General features: G+C 41.6%; 1 protein-coding gene across 1 annotated transcript in view; it reads right to left on the bottom strand.

Annotated features, from left to right (window-relative positions):
- LOC139218997 (matrix metalloproteinase-17-like) overlaps positions 1 to 19,504 on the bottom strand; it is a 72,193-nt gene that overhangs the window by 28,509 nt on the left and 24,180 nt on the right. The window contains exons 2-3 of the mRNA XM_070850761.1: positions 1,892 to 2,024; positions 748 to 883 (exon numbers count right to left, since the gene is read on the bottom strand). Of these exons, the coding sequence (XP_070706862.1) occupies positions 748 to 883; positions 1,892 to 2,024 (269 nt within the window). The remainder of the gene's footprint in view (positions 1 to 747; positions 884 to 1,891; positions 2,025 to 19,504) is intronic.

The raw sequence follows: 19,504 nt of genomic DNA, 5'->3' as shown, positions 1-19,504 counted from the left end.
CAGATGATGTGCTTGCTGTTTGCTTGAGGTCTCTCACCACCATGCCCTTTTACAAAATGATCTTCCTGTGAGTCAAGCTAGATGCAGAAACACTGGATGTTTGCCTTGAGGAAGAGTTACCTAATCTAATATAAAAGAGGATGCACATACGGAGAAACGTGATGCTCTCTGACTTCCACTTCCCCGCATTGCACTAATGATGTGATGTACTAAGTTGAACTAACCTGAACTATGTTAGACTTAGACATCCTGGTCTCATCTGACAGACTGAACTGAAACACAAACACTGCAAACATCGTAGTATTCATATCTATAAAACAGTCATTTTAGTGCTCAGTGGGATGAACTGGCCACATTTCTCTGTCTGTCTTTCCAGTGGGTCTGAACAGTTTTGTATTAGCATGGCATAGAAAGCAAATCTGAAGGAACGGGCAAGTTGCTTTGACGTAATGATGACTGCTTTCGATGAATCAATTTCCAGATTTGTTGTGTTTGTAGCTGCTGTTGACTGTTGAGCCCGTACAATAAAGTGAATAATAGCTTATTATGTGGTAGCCCAGCAACAGAAATATGCCTCCTGCTGTCAAAAGCATACCATTGTTTTCAGGACAAAACCACTGACTCATGTTCTCATCTCTTGAAGCACCTTTCAGTGTTAATTCAGATGTGAATGCTGGATGATGATGAAGATGATTTCTCGATATTACAGAGTTTGTTGAGTATATTGTACATGTCATGTGTCCATACCTCCAGGAGAGATGCCTTTTATTCCACTTGTTCTGAGGGTTCACGCCTCGTTTCCTGCGGCCCATTGTTACCTCTGCCTCGGAAACATCTGGCAGAGAACATCTGGGTGTTTTCATTAAACCCAGTGTGGCTTGGTCTAAAGAGGAGAGGGGAGGTAATTGTGATATAGACATTAAAACAAATATTAATGTAAGGCTGTAAACATAACTTTATGACTTTGGTTTTATGACGACTGGAAAACAAAGTTACTCAACACATGAATACGGATTATGTTTAACATAAACACACTGTATGTAAGAATGTATAAACCATTATGGTTCAACATCTGCTTGCTAATGACTAATTCAGTGGCTCTAGCACACACTGTACATGCTCTTATGCATATATATGTGCATGCACAGGAGATAATGAGTGAGCGTTTAGGCCATAAATCATGTATGTTGTGTTCGATACCCTGTTACATGCACAATCACACCCCCTAACACGCTGCTGTTTGGGCCATAAATTATACTTGCTCACACACACCCACCACTCCACTCTCTTAAAACCCATTCGCACACAGCGCCATGCTTTCTCTCCTCGGCAAGCAGAAATGGAGTTGTGGTGTGCAAAATAAAGAATGACATTGTTTAGAGAGAAGAATCGCGGGGTGTGAGCGTGAGTGAGGTCGACAATATGTACAATATGTGAGAGAGAGACCAGTTTAGGGTGTTCTAATCAATATACTGTTCTCCTTTACATATACCACTGCTATCGATCACTTTTTGTGCAGTGCTGTCGTTACACAGTGTGTCTGTGTGACAGAAAGTATGATTTACGTTTACACAATGTGACTGAAGTTGTCTGTGCATTTTAATGCAACCCAACACGAAGGAGCTGAAATAAATATTAGCTTTCTAATTGTGTCTGGATGTTTTTAACTCTAAGGCAGTTTCCAAAGAAATGGGTTCTGTTTTTGTTGGTCGGATTGCGTTATATTGTAGAGCGTAACTTATATTTCTGCCCCAGGTGCACTTTACTTTAGAATACAGCTCTCACTCTCACTTCAGTGAAGTAAACACACACTCAGTGCCTCCATCCATCCAAAGTACCAACTCTCTCATGTAACTTTCCCCTCTGAGCACAATCACATGCAGCTGCATACCAAAGACTCCGGTCTCCTTCAGCCCTCCGAACTTCTGCATGGCTTTGATGGCCTTGGTGAGGGCCTCCTTGGTCTGAAGCTGACCAGTCACTGGGTCGGGGGGCGGGAGGTAACCAAACTTACTCAGCCAGTCCTGGAGGAGAAACAGCAGACAGAGTTCAAGAGTCATCCCAGGCATTTCAAGGACTCCAAGTATCCCAGAGCGGCTCAGGAGGTCTGACACCTGTTCATGTTTACTCTCTGTGGAAACGTTGAGGTTAAGTGAGAGTTTGTACACCGCTTTCCAAAAATGACCCCATAACCCCATAACTTCAACACAAAATGAACCATTTAAAAGATCCTTTTTAGCAGCAGCTATGTCACAGAGGGAAAATGGCAAAACACAAACGAACTGATAACGCTGTAATAGCTGAATTGCACTTAGGCGTTCTCGTTCCAGGACCCTGCTATTGTGCATGTAGGCTGACTGCTCATTGCTTACTGGGTCACCGAAATAGACCACAGCCATAATTAACGTTATTAATAACGCTGTTGTTCCTGTTATGCTGAGGTCAAGAAGTCTGCTGTGAGGGCCTGTGGTGTTACACATGCAGACATTAGTCAGACATCACACTCTGCTCAGACAAAAACAATTTCACTAACTGAATACAGAAATGTCTGTCTCTCCGTGGGTCTTTGTCACAGCAGACATAGTGACCTGTCATCGTAGGGAACACACAGGTGTTACTAATAACATTAACAATGACTGTTGTATTCATGTGTCCCAGTCAGGTGATTAATTTGATCATTTACACCTGTGCTTTTCCCTCTGTGACATGTCAAAATGTCTTCTGTGAGAAAGGCCCCATTCACCGGTTCCCTCCACACTCTGATCACTGTTGGAATAGTTTCAGGCTGTTATATGACCGCTCCATGTATGAACGCACATTAAGAGGGTTTTGCAACTTGTGCAAGTAATGCCGAAAATACTGGTAATACAGTTTGAGATGTTTTATTCAGATTCAGTTTGATAGTGGAAACCATTTGTTTCCTGAAAGATTTCCTGTTTTCACTCCGGAGTCGTCTACAGCCAAATCTGCCAGTTTTCTTGTTCTGGCTCAGTCTGTTTCTCTTTCTGTGTCATGTCCTCCATCTATCTCAGCTCCAACTCTCCATGATCTGAGAGTCAGTCTGACAAGTGTGTTCTTTAATGGGTTTCTGATCAGCACTCATCAGAGCTGAGTGACACAGATCGATAGCAAGGCAACTGTTCTGTATTGACCACACTGGGAAAATTCCATTACAGCTTCTCTGTACGGTGTCTCAGCATTTCGGACTAAAACAAATGTGCCCCCTCCGCCCGTTCTCTCGTTCGCTCATGTTTGTTCTGAACAAAACCACTGACTGACAGCCTCTCTTAGCTTTTATGCTGCCGTGTTAGCTCGGTAGCTTAGCTGAGTCTGTCGTTTTTCGCTCCCTCAACGATTCACAGGCTCACATACACTAACATACACGAGCCTTTAACTAAACAGTTGAGTTTAGTTCTTATAAACCTGTTGACTGATACTTTACCACTCATCCTTGACTTTGCTGGGTTTACAGAACAGACACAGAATTATCCAGGATTATGACAAAGAAAAACAATTCTCGAAGACACAATTTATAGGAAGTAGAGGGCAAAAACAAGTTCTTAAGAGTTAAGTTCTTGCTTACTGTGTGTACAATGTAATGTGCACTGAAGTACATCATAACTCAGATGTCTAGAAAATAACTTCTGTGTATACACACACACTATCTTTTATTTTTAATGTGCTGATAAATGTCAGGGAGACAGGCCTCTTTTCATCTGCTAATAAAACTGAAATAACTGTTTATGTGATGATGTGCTCCAAGTATCTGCACTAATGCCAGGTGGTTAAAACCTGGCCTAAATATAACCGGTGAATGAGAGCAAGTTTATGATGGAGACATTCTCTAAGTGTATTAACACATATGCAATGTTAATTAGAGAAAATGTGATGGGGAAATGTGGTAGTTCTAGGAGAACAGAAGAGGTAAAAAAGAAAAAACAGCTCATTCAGAAGTGTGAGCAGCATCAGAGGCTCCGGCTAATGCTGTTGACATGTAGTATCTGTGCTCTGGGTCAAAGGCTTTGGGATTCTGCTGCAGGTTGTGCTGAGCTGGAGATTCTAACTAAGCACTTTAAGGTTCAAAAGCCACCTGGCCCACTTTGTCAGCATGTCAGCACAGTGAATATTTGGGCAGAATGAAAGAAAAAATAAAGAAAAAGATATTGATCCCTGCTGTAAAAGGTCCATGTCGATTTCTTTGTGTCCACGGTCACAGTACAAGGTCGTCTACAGTCGACACCTCTGCTGCTCAACTCAAGGACCGGCCTGCTAACGCTTCAACTCAGCGCCTTCGCTAGGACGATTTCATTTTTACACTCTGATGCTACCAAAGAGAAAGAATTTGTTTTTTTTGTTGTTTTTTTTACTGTGTACGGACCAGAAAAGAAAAACATGGATGTTACATTAGCTAGCTATATCCAGAACAGTTTAGATGTCCTTCACAAAAATGCAAAATGAGAAAAATAATAATATTCACATTCACACTATGCTTGTATACCTTAGTGGACCTTTTGATAAAAATGGAGCAATTTCTGTTGGCGTGGAAACCACTAGGAGAGCATCAATCAAAAATGCTGTCTTTGTTGGTTTTTAAGGCGAAGGTGAGGCACCTTTCATACACAGTGGAGGCACAGACATGCACTCAAACACTTACAGGCTGACTTAAGTGTAAAATAACCAAAGGAAAACCCAAACCAAAGCTGCAGCTGCATTTAAACTAATGACCATTACTACTTCCTCAGAACAGTCTACGTAACATCTGCTACTGAGTATAATTAGATTGGGTGTAATCAGTATGAAAAGCTACTGAAAGGCAGAGATTTTATTACTAGATATTTATTTATTGGTACCGTTTATAGTGGTGGCCTGTACCTAAAACAATGGAGCGCATCAAGGGTTAGACTCTGCTCCGACGCCTGGGAACAAATGTTCAATAGTAAAATGCGTGGCACCAAAGGACAGATGTGATTACACTAGATACCGAAATAACAAGAAGCAGTGTGAAGAGAGGGCAAACATCATGCAGAGACAGACACCGCTGTATATGATGAAAAAAGACGGAAGCTGCCCGCACGAGTTTATTCTCTCTAAATCTGTGATTAACTGTAGCATGAGGGGGCTGACGCAGATGGCTGGGACTCCAGTCTTCTTTAATCATGCATTATTAAGACACACATGCACAGAAAGCCCAGGCACAAGATGATGTCTAACACTCCAGTATTCCCATATTCTTGCACCTCAAATGAGAGGCATCTATTCAGTAAGCATGCTCTGCCAAGACTGCTGCCACTGTAGTAAGCTTTTATTCAAAACAATCAAATCTCTTTGAAGAAAGCTGCAGCGTTTCACTTGCTCTGCTGTGGTCTGCATAAAAGTTTACTGACTGTATATTCCTTGTCCAAGTTGTGAAGCGGAACCAAAGAAAAAACTGATTTGACAAACATGTAAACAAGCTGCTCACAGACTCAAAGGCACTCGTGCCACACTTGTTCAAAAAGCTATTTGAGAGCAATGTGGAGGTAAACAGAAAAAGATTTAACATTAAACACTTTTAACACTTTTTGTTTTTGCTAGATTGAGCAGAAAGAAGCTGATTTAGGAAAACACAATGACATGACAGTTAATTAGTTTGTAGGTAATAATCTGACTGTCCTGAAAGCTGCAGCTTCACATTTTCACTATGTTTATGTAAAACTGTCCCTATACAACTTGTGCATTATTGTGGGTCCAAAGTTGTTAATTATAACGGTGTTTGAGTCCCTGTGCTACACTGCCCTTTCCCAGACAGTAAAGGGTTTTAATTGGAGGAGTTTTGTTATTAAATTAAGGAGTTAGACAAGAAGACTAAGACTCTAGAGCCTCTCTAGCTGCTCTGTGAGGTTATACATGTGCTCAGTGCTTCCAGCTAAATGCCAACATCAGCATCCTAACACATGGGGAGGATGTTAACATGTTGGTGTTTAGCAGCTGATGCTCATGTATGTAATTAGTTTAGCAGTTACATGACTATAAACCAGAGCAATGAGCAAGGGGAAAACTGCTGGTGGTGCCAGACGAGAAGTGTGGAGATCAAAGTTATTACAATTCATCCTGATGCGAAAATCCGTATTTTATCAGCAGTCCTGCAGACTGTACCTGCAGAAATGATCCTCCAGTTCAGCACTTCTGCAGTGCACAATTTACACCCAATGTGAACATTCAGTGCCAAAGCCTGAACAAGTGTGACCTTTATTTAACAAGGCTGCAAATCAAGAGTGTGATGGTTGGGACAAAACTGCACTGGCACTGAATGTTGAAAAAATTTGTCATTGAACATAAACTGGAGTTCTGCACAATTGCCCAAAATCAACATTTTGTTTGGTGATGGGGTTGTTTGTTAGAACGTGTCGCGGAGTGTGTTTGTGGTCACAGAGGAAGGTCGTTGTTCTGCGCTGTCAAAAGCCCCAAACGCTGTCATTTATCTAACTGTCAGGACTGCCTCGTGTTCAGAAAGGTGACTGTAAAGTGACTGTTGGTGTCGGCATGTACGTGCGAGTGCGAGCGAGAGCGTGCGAAAGCAAAATAAAGACAGAACTTAACCCCAACAAACACCTCACTCAGAGCAGACACCCAACGGGGAAGAAAAAGGTGAGAGAAAACGTGGGGGAAATAGAAAAAGAGAAGATGGAGAACGATATCGAGGGAGATAGAAGGAGATCTCTGATGAAAAGCTCTTCTTGAGTCTTAAGATCTCCTCATCCTCAAGGGAGCCTTGTGTTGTACAGCCTTGTAAACATCAAACCAAACCAGTGACTATGATTTCACACACCACAAGAGAGTGAGAGTGTGTAAATGTGAGTCACGCATGAGTAGCATGAAAAACATGAAGGAAAAAGCAGAGGAAACACACTGATGCACATAGAAATAAAGTGCCTCCCGTGATTCCTGCTGGCCTCGTTCCATCTGACCTTCCTAAAAGTGATGCACTATAAGGCAGGACGGCAGGTCAGCGTGTGGCAGATAGTTGCATCTCCTGGTGTGTGTTTAGTACCAACTTTAATGGAGCTCTTGATCAATAAAAGGGGAGAGTAGAAGGTTTAGCCTATGGCCACGCTGGTTTTACTGTGAGCACTTTCTTTCCACTGTAAAAACATGTTTCCAAGCTGACCGCCACGGCTGGTTTTTATTAAGACAAAACACCCAAGTTTTTAACAGCCACTTTTCAAGCCAACAAAGCGTTGGGGGGGTATTTGTACAAAAACACTATCAAACGGTCTATTCAGCACATTTTAAATAGAAATAGACCAATGTCAAATTAATTAAGGAGAAATAATTGAAAACGGACGAAGAGTTTAGGTTTATAAGAGGGTGGATTCATAGTTCACTCTGGAGTTTGATAAACAGAAAAAGTCATTTGGGTCTATTTTAGAGAGTTTAATGATGAAAGTGCTGCCAGAATAATGCGTATTGATCGGTTACGTTAAAGCCTTATCATTTGTTGTGCACGCACCAATAAAGCCCGGCTTCTTTTACAGGGAGCGAAACGAGTCTTGGGAAACACGGAGGGACCAATCATCTTAACAGGAAATTTCAATCAAGTGATGGATGGATGCCTTGACGAGAGCAGACATAAGGGGTCATCGTGCAAAAAGGATTGTGAGGATGTGAGTGATATCTTGAGATCAACAAATGAGGGAAAATGCAATCGTTGGCTAATGTGGAGCAAAGTTCGTGCTCACTTTTTAACAGTATGGATGCCATTGTTGGTCCACATACTCATGCCTCCCTCTGGATGAACTGTAATAACTCTGGTGACTTCTTCCCTCATCCCATGTCTGTCTCACCGATGCTGACTTCTGACACGAGGTCAGTCAGTGAACTTGGCTGTAATCAGGCTCCGACAAAACAGAAGCACGGTAGGAAGGGAAAACAGGGCGGGGAAAGGGGGAGCAGGTGAAGCCGGTTCTGTCGGCCGGTCCTCCTTATCGCTCGCAAATCATGGAGTCAGATGGACAGATGGAAGCGGTAGTAGATCTTAGACTAGAACAAAGACAGTGAATGTCAGAACAACAGGCAGGGTGGGGATGGATGTGATATGGCGTGATCTAAACACAGCAGACACAGTGACATAGATCTTGTACTGGAAAGGAAAATGAACCGCTCTGTGAGAGCTGCTGTGATTTATATCACAATTAGGACAACACTAGTAGGCAGGAGTTGAAAATAACCAGAATTATGCTTTCAAAACAACAAATATAAGCTACAGAAACTTTTGGGACATTTTAAGTTGTTCTTTATCGCTAAAATAAAGCATTATCTATTAAAAAATGGTTGAAACTCACACAGGTTTCATTGTGCGACGTGCGTTGGAAGCGCGGTTGTCTGACACTTTGCTGCCTTTTTGTGGGATTTGTATCTGCATCTTAATGAGACCCTTTGATCTCCTCTAGTTTTAATTTAAAAATGAAGCAGTACGGAACTTCTGCAGCAGCAGGGTGAAGATGAAAGAATGTGGAACATATAAATACACACAGAGTCAATGCATTAGACAAAAATGTTTTCAAGTTCAAGAAGATATTGTAATATTAGTTTTTAATGCAGAATTGTAAACAGAGCAGAATTTCTCGTTCTTTTATGTCTCTTCATATGGTTCACAAATGCATCTTGTATACTAGTTTCACAGCTACATTAGGAATTATATTTGGTCATTTATGTGCCAACATGTGTAACACAGCAAACCCTGTGGTTCTTAGTAAGGTAGTTATGCAATGATACACAGATTTGAAAAGGATTAGTTAAAGCAGAGAATCTAAACGGCTACAGTAAAAACAGCAAAGCATTCACTGCTAAAGAAAGTGATTATATAACATCAGTATATTCCCCATCACTCTGCACCCTGCGTCACTAAGATGGTATACTTTTGGTTATGCACTGCTTTTCATAGACCGGCTGCATGTCAGGGAGCTACACAGCTAAGTGAGCACACAGCTGCAAACTGTGCAAATACAAAAGCAGGTTCGTTCCAGGCAGCAAGTCACTGTTTATGTATCGCGCCTTCGTTTTTAGTATGCGTACTACTGTCTTTCACAAAAACAGCATATAAAGAGACAAAAGGCCGGGTCATTATGGAAAAAGAGAGCGTTTGTACAGCGTGTTGTCCAACAACATCAGAGGGCACAAGTGTTTATAGGTATCCTGAACAGCCAGTGAAAAGCCGGCTCTCCCAGAGAGGAGGGAGACGTGACATTGCTTAAATAAAAGAATAATGGCGCACAGTCTCGCCTGGAAAACATTCACAGCGGTTCACTCGGCTGTGCATGCACATGAAAAGTACCACACAACAGTTGTGTAATGAATGAAAAAGGGCTAGAGAGAGATTCAACCCCTGGCTGCCTTCTCACCTCCACACAGCTGGTCGAGCACAGCACGAAGTGGGTGTGAATGTCAGTTTGAGGAAGTCACAGAAGCTGTCAGTAACAGTCGTAGATTAATCTGACATCAAGCAGACCAGGGCAGAGTGTTGGCATCTTAACAGTGACCTCTGTCAGCACATACAGAGCACCCTGACAAGGACTGGAAACACAGAGACAAACCAAAACCTGCATGAGCTTTAAAGACAATGCAAATGTAAATGTAGAAACAGGCACGTGTAGAGAAAGTGTAAATAAAAGACACAAGCTTGTTTTATACTCCGAGTACCTTGGAATGACCTTTTTGGGTTGCAGGATAAAAACAACGAGGAGTTACAAGATGATTATCAAGATGCGCTGAGAAATAATTGTTTTATTCTGAAATACTGGACAGTTTCACCTCAAAAGACATCAAGTGGAAAACTAAAAAGGCAAGTAAGGACTGCATTAGAGGATATTACCACTTATCTACTTAGAAACATCCCTGGAACTCATGCTGTCGTCAGTCCTCACTCATTTTAACATCCCAGAAAATGTGAAGCAACATGTGAGCCACGAATTGTATAATACAATTCTGAAGCATTTGAAAGAGCTCCAAAGCTCTCCGTTCCAGTAAACAACAAATCCAGTTTGTATTTCATCCACAGTTCTTTATAATAGAAGCTGAAAATCAATCCATACAATATTCTCAGTTTTGCTCTGCTATAATTTAATAGTTCTCACATACACATGCTCAGCCTCTCTCGTACCCCCACACCAATTGTCAGTGGGTATTAAAGTGGGTATTAAATCATCTGAGGTTTTGTTTGTTCCATTTCGTGCCACATTATCTGTGAAATAAAATTTGTTTGCTCAGGAATGCTGAGTCCTGGTCACTGTAATTCATTTATACAGTAAGGACTCCAGCAGGTAAACGGCGACAGTAGATATTTCTTGTTCAGTATCATCTCTCTCCTCCCCCCTTCCTCCCTCACTCCCCTTTTTTCCCCAATCACTGTTTTCTCATTTTCAATTTTCCTCCATAGACACGGACCGGTTTGGCAATGCTTCATGTTTACTGGCATGCTCCGGTGATAAATAAGAGCGATGCTCACAGTAAATATGAGAGTATAGAAAAAGAGCATGGACACACAGAGACGGAGACACAGAGGTGGACAAAAGAATTCTGTATTTCACTCAACAACATTCGCTCATCCTCCTTTTAGTCATTCCAGCATCATACAACACATTCTGCCAGATGGGATGAACTTTCGTCACAATTACCCAAAAGTCAAAGTTCACCCTCCCATCCCTGCTGCCCCTTATATAAAGCTCAATCTGTTCCACCCTCAGTGCTTGTGAGCTCCTGTGTCTGACAAACCCTCCCTCTGTTTCCCCCCAATGAACAGCCGCTAAGTCTCTTCAACCTCATTGACAAGAAATGAGTCACCGGGAGACGTTTAACCCCACGACCTCGCTGTCTCTCAGAGTTTGATGAGGTAGCAGTGGCCACTTCTGTGTTTACGTTGTTCTTTAATGCCTCGGGGACAAAGCAGACTTTTTACTGTCCTGCCTGTTAAAACGGTTATGAGGAAGTAAAGCGCTCATACAAAGCAGACAGAAGAGAGTTCATATGGAGGAGCGCAGTCACAGGGCTTTTATACTAACATACATACGATCATTTACGATGATCTCTAAAGAGCCAACTAAGAAGCAAAAAACTTTTTGGAAATCTATCAAACGACTTATCCCTTACGGCGGAGTGTAGGAGTAATCTTTAAGAGCAGCTCTCAAGTGATTAAATGATTAATCACTATACTTGGAGAGGAAGAGCCAATCAGTCAATGTTTTAACCTGCGTCTGCCCCATTTTCCTTCTTTTAAATCCTTACATTTCTTTCAGTGATTATTCTGCATACGCATTAAGGACTTGAAGCTTTTCTTTATTTTTTAATATCTCTGGGAGCAATTAAAGGTCCCCTGTGAAGTTTCCTTGTAAACAAACTAATGTTCACATCCAGCGTTTCTTACCAAAAACACATTGTGTGTTCTTAAACAAACATGTGTGTTTCCTTCCTCATTAAACATTTGCAAGTTGTTTTTTTTTTTCCCCAAGTATTTTTAAATAATGGTTTTGCGCACATTGATGTTTGCTTGCTAGCAGTCCAACTACAGAAACCACACCGGAAAAAACAGCCACTATAATAAGATGAGATAAAAAGATGAAGGCAAAGCAAATCGTTGTCAACTTTATTCCTGTCATTTGCATACCTGAGACATGCAAGGAAGTGGTGTAACATCCTTTATCCAGAGTGCATTTAGAGCAAACAGCAGCTGCATCTGATGAGCCCAAACCACACTATTCTGAATTATACATATTGCTTCAGAGGATGTGTGGTTCACTGTTACGAACATTATAACTGCAGTCAAACCAAAGCATGCTTCAAACGGTGTGTGTGTGTGTGTGTGCACATTTCGCACAATTAGCACACAAGCCAACTCTGGAGTTTGATGAATGCAGGCCAGGATCTAAAGACTATTTGTCATATGGTATTATTTAAAGATGGCACACAAAACACACGTGTCTATCCACACAAACGCCTCCAGTCTCACATAGGAAACACTGACGGTTGTCTTCAACATCTCTTGGCCCACCAGAAAGTCTATTTAAAAGACCCTGCCCCCTCTGTGTCACATCACTCAACACAGAATCTCTGCTCTCAGCCAGGAAGATTTCTCCAAAACCATTTCTCTCCACAACATCCAGGGAATGTATGCAATAGCTGCAGCGATGTTATCATTCTCCAAAGCAGTTGAGCAGCTTTCCATTTTATATCGCCGGCTTATTCTGAGAAATCGTTTACTTAAAGCATTACACTGAGATGATAGGCAGGCAGGCAATGACAGCCTGTGTGTGTTTGACTAAGGAGCTCATAAAAAAAAAAAACCCAAACCAATGGCATATTTTTAAAGGAAGCCCCATTTCCTGAAATGAAGGATTTAGTCTCACCTGTGCAGTTGACAGAAACAGAATAGAAGAAATGGAGGGAGAGAGAAATTGCAGGTGATGCACGCGGATGGCTGCACAGCCTTAGAAACATGTTTGATCACACCAAGGAATTACTGCCAGATTGCCAAGCAGTAAGTAGTGCTGTAAACTGAGGCTCGATATCATCTGTTTGGAGTGATGCATTTCTCTTACCGGTTGTCTCACACCTCAAAAGCAAACAGGGCTTCAATCTTTTTGACTCCTCTTGAAAGCCAGACGATAAACTAGACTTTCTGTAAAATAGAGAGCCAGGACTACATGTGTGCAGATGGCTGCTCTGATCTACGACAGGGATGCTTACAGGCTAAGGTGAAGCACTGTCTCAGTGGAGCAAAGAGATAATCTCTTTCTCGGCGCTAAACAGAAATAAAGAGATCATCGGTGACTTTAAATAGAAAGTCACCCATATTCCAAAAATCATGACGGTGGTGGAAATTGACTAATTCACGTCACCTAGCCTGACTATGCCAGCTGCATTTATGAAAAGGCTCAATAAACAATTTTGTGTCACAAAAGAAGTTGGTATCAAAAGACAACATAATTAGCAGGAAATTGAGATATTTAGCATGCTTTGTTATCTAAACCACACAGTCAAATGGCAGTTAGAGCTTTTCTAGCTTCTGTAATGTGACATGATTCAGAGCGAAAGGGAACATGCGAGCGCTTCATCTGGAGAGGAGTGGGTGTGGATTAGCACACAGAGTCTCTAGAAAACCTCAAAGATCTGGAGTCATTTATGACATTTCCTCTCAACCCACACCTGTTAGATCAAGAAAAACAAAGAGGAGCTGAAGGACCAGTGAGAAATGAATAAATTACACCACAGACAGAAGCACGAGTCATCAATAATGATAAAATCGTCACACGTTCAGTATTTACTGAGGGAGGAGTCGGCCAGTCCCACGAACAGGCCTGATGAGCAGTGGGTTTAAATTTGAGATGAGACGTGATAAACTGAGGCTTCAGCACGAGACACTTAAAAACAATGACATGGCCACTCAAGCACAAACCTGATGGTCGATTGCTTAATGAGCTTCTATTGGTGGTGTTACAGTTGTTGCATGGATCACTATGAACTGGCTACAGACATTCATTTACAGGAACACAACATAAGAACCTGGCCACACACTGATTACTCCCTGAAATTATGCTACAAAAAACAAGATATATGGCGAATGCATTTTGTTTGTTGTCATGTATTGTATTGTTGTGCTCAGTTTTCACAATGTGCAAAACTCAGATTACTTGTATGTTGGATTTACGAGTCGTCAAGGAACAAAGCTTTTTACTGGCATGACATGTACTGCTGTATTTGTAATGCAGATGATAGTAAGTTGCCTAAACTTGAACTTAATTTGCTCTTCTCCATTTCACTCTTATTCCTATTTCTCTGCTCAGAATGGAGGTCATTTAACTTTATGGTCTGGAAAAGAAAAAGGTCAACACTTCACAGAGCGAACAGAGAAGAACAACGCCAAACTGACTAAAATGTAAATGAGCTGTGAGCAGATGTATTAGACGCAGAAGGCTGTTGGATGCCTTGTGTCTAACTGGTTGGAGTGTGTAAAGCATGTTGAGTGAGAAACTGTAGTGCTGTGTGTGCACTACTTTAACAGCATATGTTGACCCCCGGGTCATCCTTAATCCGAGATGTTCCTACAGCATGTGTGTGTGTGTGTGTGTGTGTGTGTGTGTGACATTCACACTTGCAAGCATGATGTCAGAAAGGGTAAGAAAGCCAAGTTGAACAGAAACTTGGAGCGAAGAGCATCATTTCTCTCTGCATCTAATGGTATTTGTGCTTTAGAGGAAAGAGACGCTGCACAAAGAGAATGATTGAGGATGGTTGGAGGGACTGCACCGCAGAGACAACTCTCATCTTTCAATTACCGGACAAATAATCTTCTTCTTCTGCTGTTATTCATCAGTTTTCTGTTTAAGAACCAAAATATAAAGCTTATTAACATTTCTATATTAACATTGGATCAAATGACTATGCGTAATGTGCTTACATAAACACCCCCCCCCCTCTGCATGCAACCCATTAACAACATTACCAACTACTGAGCTAAAGCATGTAGCTAGTTTAAGTGCAAATACTTTCTTTCCTATCATTAGAGTGACCAGACATGCAAGTTTGACTGTCCTGGTTTCAAGCTGGAGGTCAGTAAATACCTGTAAAACACTAAAATGTCAACATTCACCACAAATTGGCACCAGAGTTATATATAACTCTAAGATTTGAAAATAATAACAGAATTGTTTTCAGTGCTTACATGGTCACTATGCTAACGGTTAGCCGTCTTTTCTTAAGAACTGCAGGAGTCTTACTGCTTCCTCCATAACACACTAAAATGCTGTAATTATGGCGTAGATGGTGCTGAAAGGTGCACTCAGTCAGTGTGCTAAGGGCTGAAATAATTGCCCCTCCATCCTAAAGAAATGGCCTATGCTGCATAAGCGCACATATGAGAATGTGCGTGAAGGTGTGGGACATGTGAGGGTGCTGGATTTAGAGGTTTGAAAAATATGGTCACCCTGGATATCATGGGTGTGCGTTCAGCTTGCCTCCTGATCACTGCGACTCCAACTACTGCACTGTATTTCAACCACTTTCCATTTGACTTCTATCCAACAATGGTGTCTTCTTTCCCTCGTGAGCTGATTGACCTGATGCTGTGTGTGGTCCTCCTCATGCATAAAACTGAGTGAAGAGAGACAAAGAGGAAAGTAGTGAAAGTGCGGGGGAGCGGCAGAAGATTTACCTTCCATCCTCTGTCTTGGGTAATATACATAAGGTCAAGAAAGATGGTGAGCAAGATGGATGAGCTCTCTGCCTTGGTTAGGACCTAATGGGAATATTGGCTATGCAGTTTTATCTGTAGCAGAGAAAAGGCTTGAGGAGAATACGGCTCCACAACTGAACTGGCAATTAAGCCAGAAGGGAAAAGAAGAAAAGAGCGTTGGAGATAAAAGACCCCACTTGTATCTGTTTATTCTTATCTGTGTATTTGTTCTGTAGTTTTGAGCCATGATCGAGGTGCGGCTAGGGGATCCAGGGATGGTAATGTGTCTCAGTCAACCATTAAGTCCACCTCTCTAGTCCAGAATAACATCTCAACAACTTCTGGCTGGACTGCCACGCAGCCCTGCACACACATTCACGATGCGAGCGGAGCCTTGGAGACACATTAAACTCTTCATAAAATTGAGGGAGGCAACAAAAAGTGTTAACAACGTCTTGACATTATCTTTTTGCACCTTTCTATCATTCCTCAGCTCAAAAACACATCTCAAAGGTCCATTTTAGGAAGACGTGTGATTTATGTAGCAGATTAAAATAGAATAAGAAGCGCCCTTTGGTCGGTAACAACAGTGGGCTGTCAAACAACAAACAGCAGCGTAGACCTGGTAAATGAAGAAAGAGAAATGCTGCAAAAGTGGCCAGAATGATTAGTAGATGCAGCTCTCACATCATAGATTGTCGTTTAAATAACTGAAGTTGTTTCTCAAAAGAAAACCTGTTTCAAAGTGTTCCAGAAATAAAAGGAAGCTGATATGCAGGAATGTGGCATCGGCAGAGCTCTGTACAGTGGTTAAATAAAACAGGAAACGGTATGAAACTGGAGGGGGGGGGGTGAGGAATACAAAGAGGTGACACAGCCTGTGGGCCACAGATTGAGGGCAAGGCACTTCTGGCTCTGAAAGGGACAAACACAATGGAGGAATTATGAGTAATGGATTGAAATGTAAGGCATTCATTCAGGAAAGGATTTGAAATCTGGCCTGATTTCAACGTCGTCTTCATTTCACATAAATATTAAATCCATTCATAATGCGCATGATAATAATCATACTTGGAGACCAAAGCCCTTCAAGTGTTCATACAGACTGGACTTCAAACATTCTCCACTTTTTATTCGATGATAAAACTCAGCCAAGGTCTGTTGAGATTCACGCTCGCTGAAGGAGGCAGTCAGAATCCATGCAGAGGCTGGTAGAGATATTCCTACAGTAATTGTTCAAGAACCATTAACCACCGTTATCCTGTTTTCTACTTGTTCATAGGTAAGAATGAAATTTAGAAAATCCACAAGACTGCAAGGCAAATATGAACCACGTTGCACTCTGTGCTGTAATATACGTCAGCCATGTCATTTTCAAAGCTACTTTACATGATGTAAGAACAAAACATTTGACTCGATTCCTTCAACCACTATTTCAAACACTCAGTGTGACGTACAAAAGGATAAACTACTTTCAAAAAGAGCATTTTAAGGGTAAACGAGTGCGCAAGTCAAATTCCGCCCGGAGGCCTCACAGGTTACATTGCATCTTGCAAGCATTTAAAGTTCCTTATAACTTTTTCATGGTTTTGTAGACTAGCTGTTGTGTGAAGCGATAAGTTCAGTACAAGGGGGCAACTGGAGTTCACACCCATCAATTCACCCACTCAGAATGTGCATCATTCATTTCTACTGTGCCAACCCTCTTACTGTCCTCTCTTGGCTGCAAGAGATGTACATAAAATATTAAATCAAACCATTTCTTTATTCATCAGTTCATTTCTTTGTGTAGTTTCTAGCTGATGCAGCATTATCGTGAGAATTTCCTTCCACGGTCTGAGTTTATCTGGAGCTTTAATGCCACTGCAACTTCAACTTTTTTTTTTTTCCAGATCCAAACTTCAGATGATATGATCACCATTTCTATAGAGGCAAAGGTTTTATCATCATGATGATCATTTCTTTGTTACTTAGAAGGCGTCCTGTCACAGTGGACAGTTTTCTCGCTTTTGTCTCTTTCTGCCAAATTCAGTAGCAACGTTTGTCGCTCTCTCTACATGCTCCAAATATCTTCTGCTATTACTTGGGATTACCAGGGTGTTTACTAAAGCTAATTAGAATTTCAGATGAAGTACACAATTACGCTCATAAGAGGGGGGTCTGCACATGCTTCAAGGTTTTATTACTTTTCATTTTTTCCTTTCTGTGTTATGCAAATGCAAACACCACTGTTCTGTCTGCTATTGTGTGGCAGACAGATAAAAAGACACAAACACTAACTGAAATATGGTCGACTGCAACAATTATCAACCTATTTTATTTCCGTAATTCTAAGTTTAAATAAAGAATAACAGATAATATGTTTGCTGGAACACATGAAGCAAATTATACACATTGTGCAGAGGAAGCACAGAGCAGAACACACACACACACACACACACACACACACTTACTTATCTGCTTCCAGTAGCCGTAGTGCTCTCACAGTCCAAATCTGATATATTGCAGTCATTATCTAATAAAATGTAGGCATCAGAGATGATACATATAAGCTCTTATGTCCTTTTACAAGTGGACACTGGAGAGCAAATAATCAGTAACACTACAGCAGGACTCTGGCCTGTCTGTACCCTACAGTAAATCAAATAGAAAATGGACGAGGGAAACATTATTGTGTAGGGGGGGCTGGGCACATTATGAGCAGAGCAGCTACTACCCCCACTGAAAGAAAGACCTTCTTTAACCTGAACTGCCCTGTATATTAATTACTGATATAGTGATATGAGGCTAGATATTACCTGCTGTATGACTTTAAATGGCTTAAAACATTACATTTCTTTATGCTCCACTCTCCTGCAAGAGCTGCAGTTAAAACTGTCTGATTTGAACATAACAACAGTATTTCAGATGATATGACTCAATTAATCTTAGTCACCTTTCTGAGCTGAAAGAGCGCTGGATAAGGAGCTGCTGATGTGATAGATATTGCTGGCTGAGATGGACAGGTATCATTTTCCTGAGGGGGGCTTCAGATGGATGGAAAGGGTTGGTGGCCAGTACAACAGCACATGCTGGAGTTTGTCCTTGGTGTAAGTGCAGGTTATGAGTGGGCACGCAGGGATGATTCACACAAGGATGCCCAACACACTCACAGCTGTGCTGCTGATTTACAGAGAGAGAGATGAGGTGAGAGATTTTAACCAAAGTCAGCCGTCAGCTCAAGTGTTTCGGTGTGGTGAGCTCTAAGTTTTTCTCAGAGCGCCACATGGTCAAGTGGGCCGACTCACGTCTGTGGGGCCATTAGGGTTGCAGAGCGGACATTGATTCTTGATGCAGTCTCAAATGAGTGTGCAAGTTTGATACACGGCCAGTGACAAACAGCCTGAAAAATGCTTTCATCCGATTCGGATCTGGAAAAGAAGCCGTAGTTTTACCAGACAGGAGTCTTAAATGGTGCTGAAGGATCTTGAAGCTATACTTCAACTGGATTCTCCATAACTAAAAGGCAGCGCTGTGCTAAATTACCAGCAAACCGTGTGTGTGCGATTACTTCATGGGGTGTGCATCATGATGAAGCATTATATGGATAAATTATCCATGGTGTGCATGGCCTGTGGGGGGGGGGCACGCAGCACGTGCAGCGGTAAAAACAATGCTGCATTCATTCAGTACATGTGTGTACTAAGCTGAAAGACCCATACCGAAACGTTCCAGATCAAAAACATGTACTGTTACATCCCTCATTGACAAACGATGCAATTAGGAGATCACAGGAAGAAGCGAGCTTAAAAAGTCCTGTGGCACAGTAGAGCCGGCTGCTGCTTTTTGTAGCATCTAAACAAGACGCTACAAAGATTGCATGGGATCTGTATTTCCTCCAGCAAAGAAGAGGACTGGGATTCTTTCTTCATTTTTCTCTCATATTCCTTCTCACCAAATATTGGGTTTAGTCATATAACATCCTTGAGACAGAAAATCAAAAGCAAGCTGGCACATTCACAAGCTCATAGTGCATGAAAGAGAACCACATGGCACAGAGTAATAACGAACAAAAAACCAGATGATGAATAAGCAGGAGCGCCAAAACATGGGGAGCAAAGGTTGGCACCAGAAGAACTGAGACACTGTTTGAGAAAATACCTTTTCCATACTATTTTCTTTACACAGTGATTCTAATTAAAAATGTCACTTTCCCATGGTAATATCTGAGGACGGCAGTGAATCCTCACGTGATTGATCAAATATTCTAATCGTTTCAGCACCACGCTACGACACATGCAGTGGACTGAAGTTGACAACCAA

This window comes from Pempheris klunzingeri, chromosome 19, assembly GCF_042242105.1.
Source record: "Pempheris klunzingeri isolate RE-2024b chromosome 19, fPemKlu1.hap1, whole genome shotgun sequence".
NCBI lineage: Eukaryota > Metazoa > Chordata > Actinopteri > Acropomatiformes > Pempheridae > Pempheris > Pempheris klunzingeri.
Note: the sequence above shows the minus strand (reverse complement) of the source record. Positions and strands in the feature narration are given on the sequence as shown.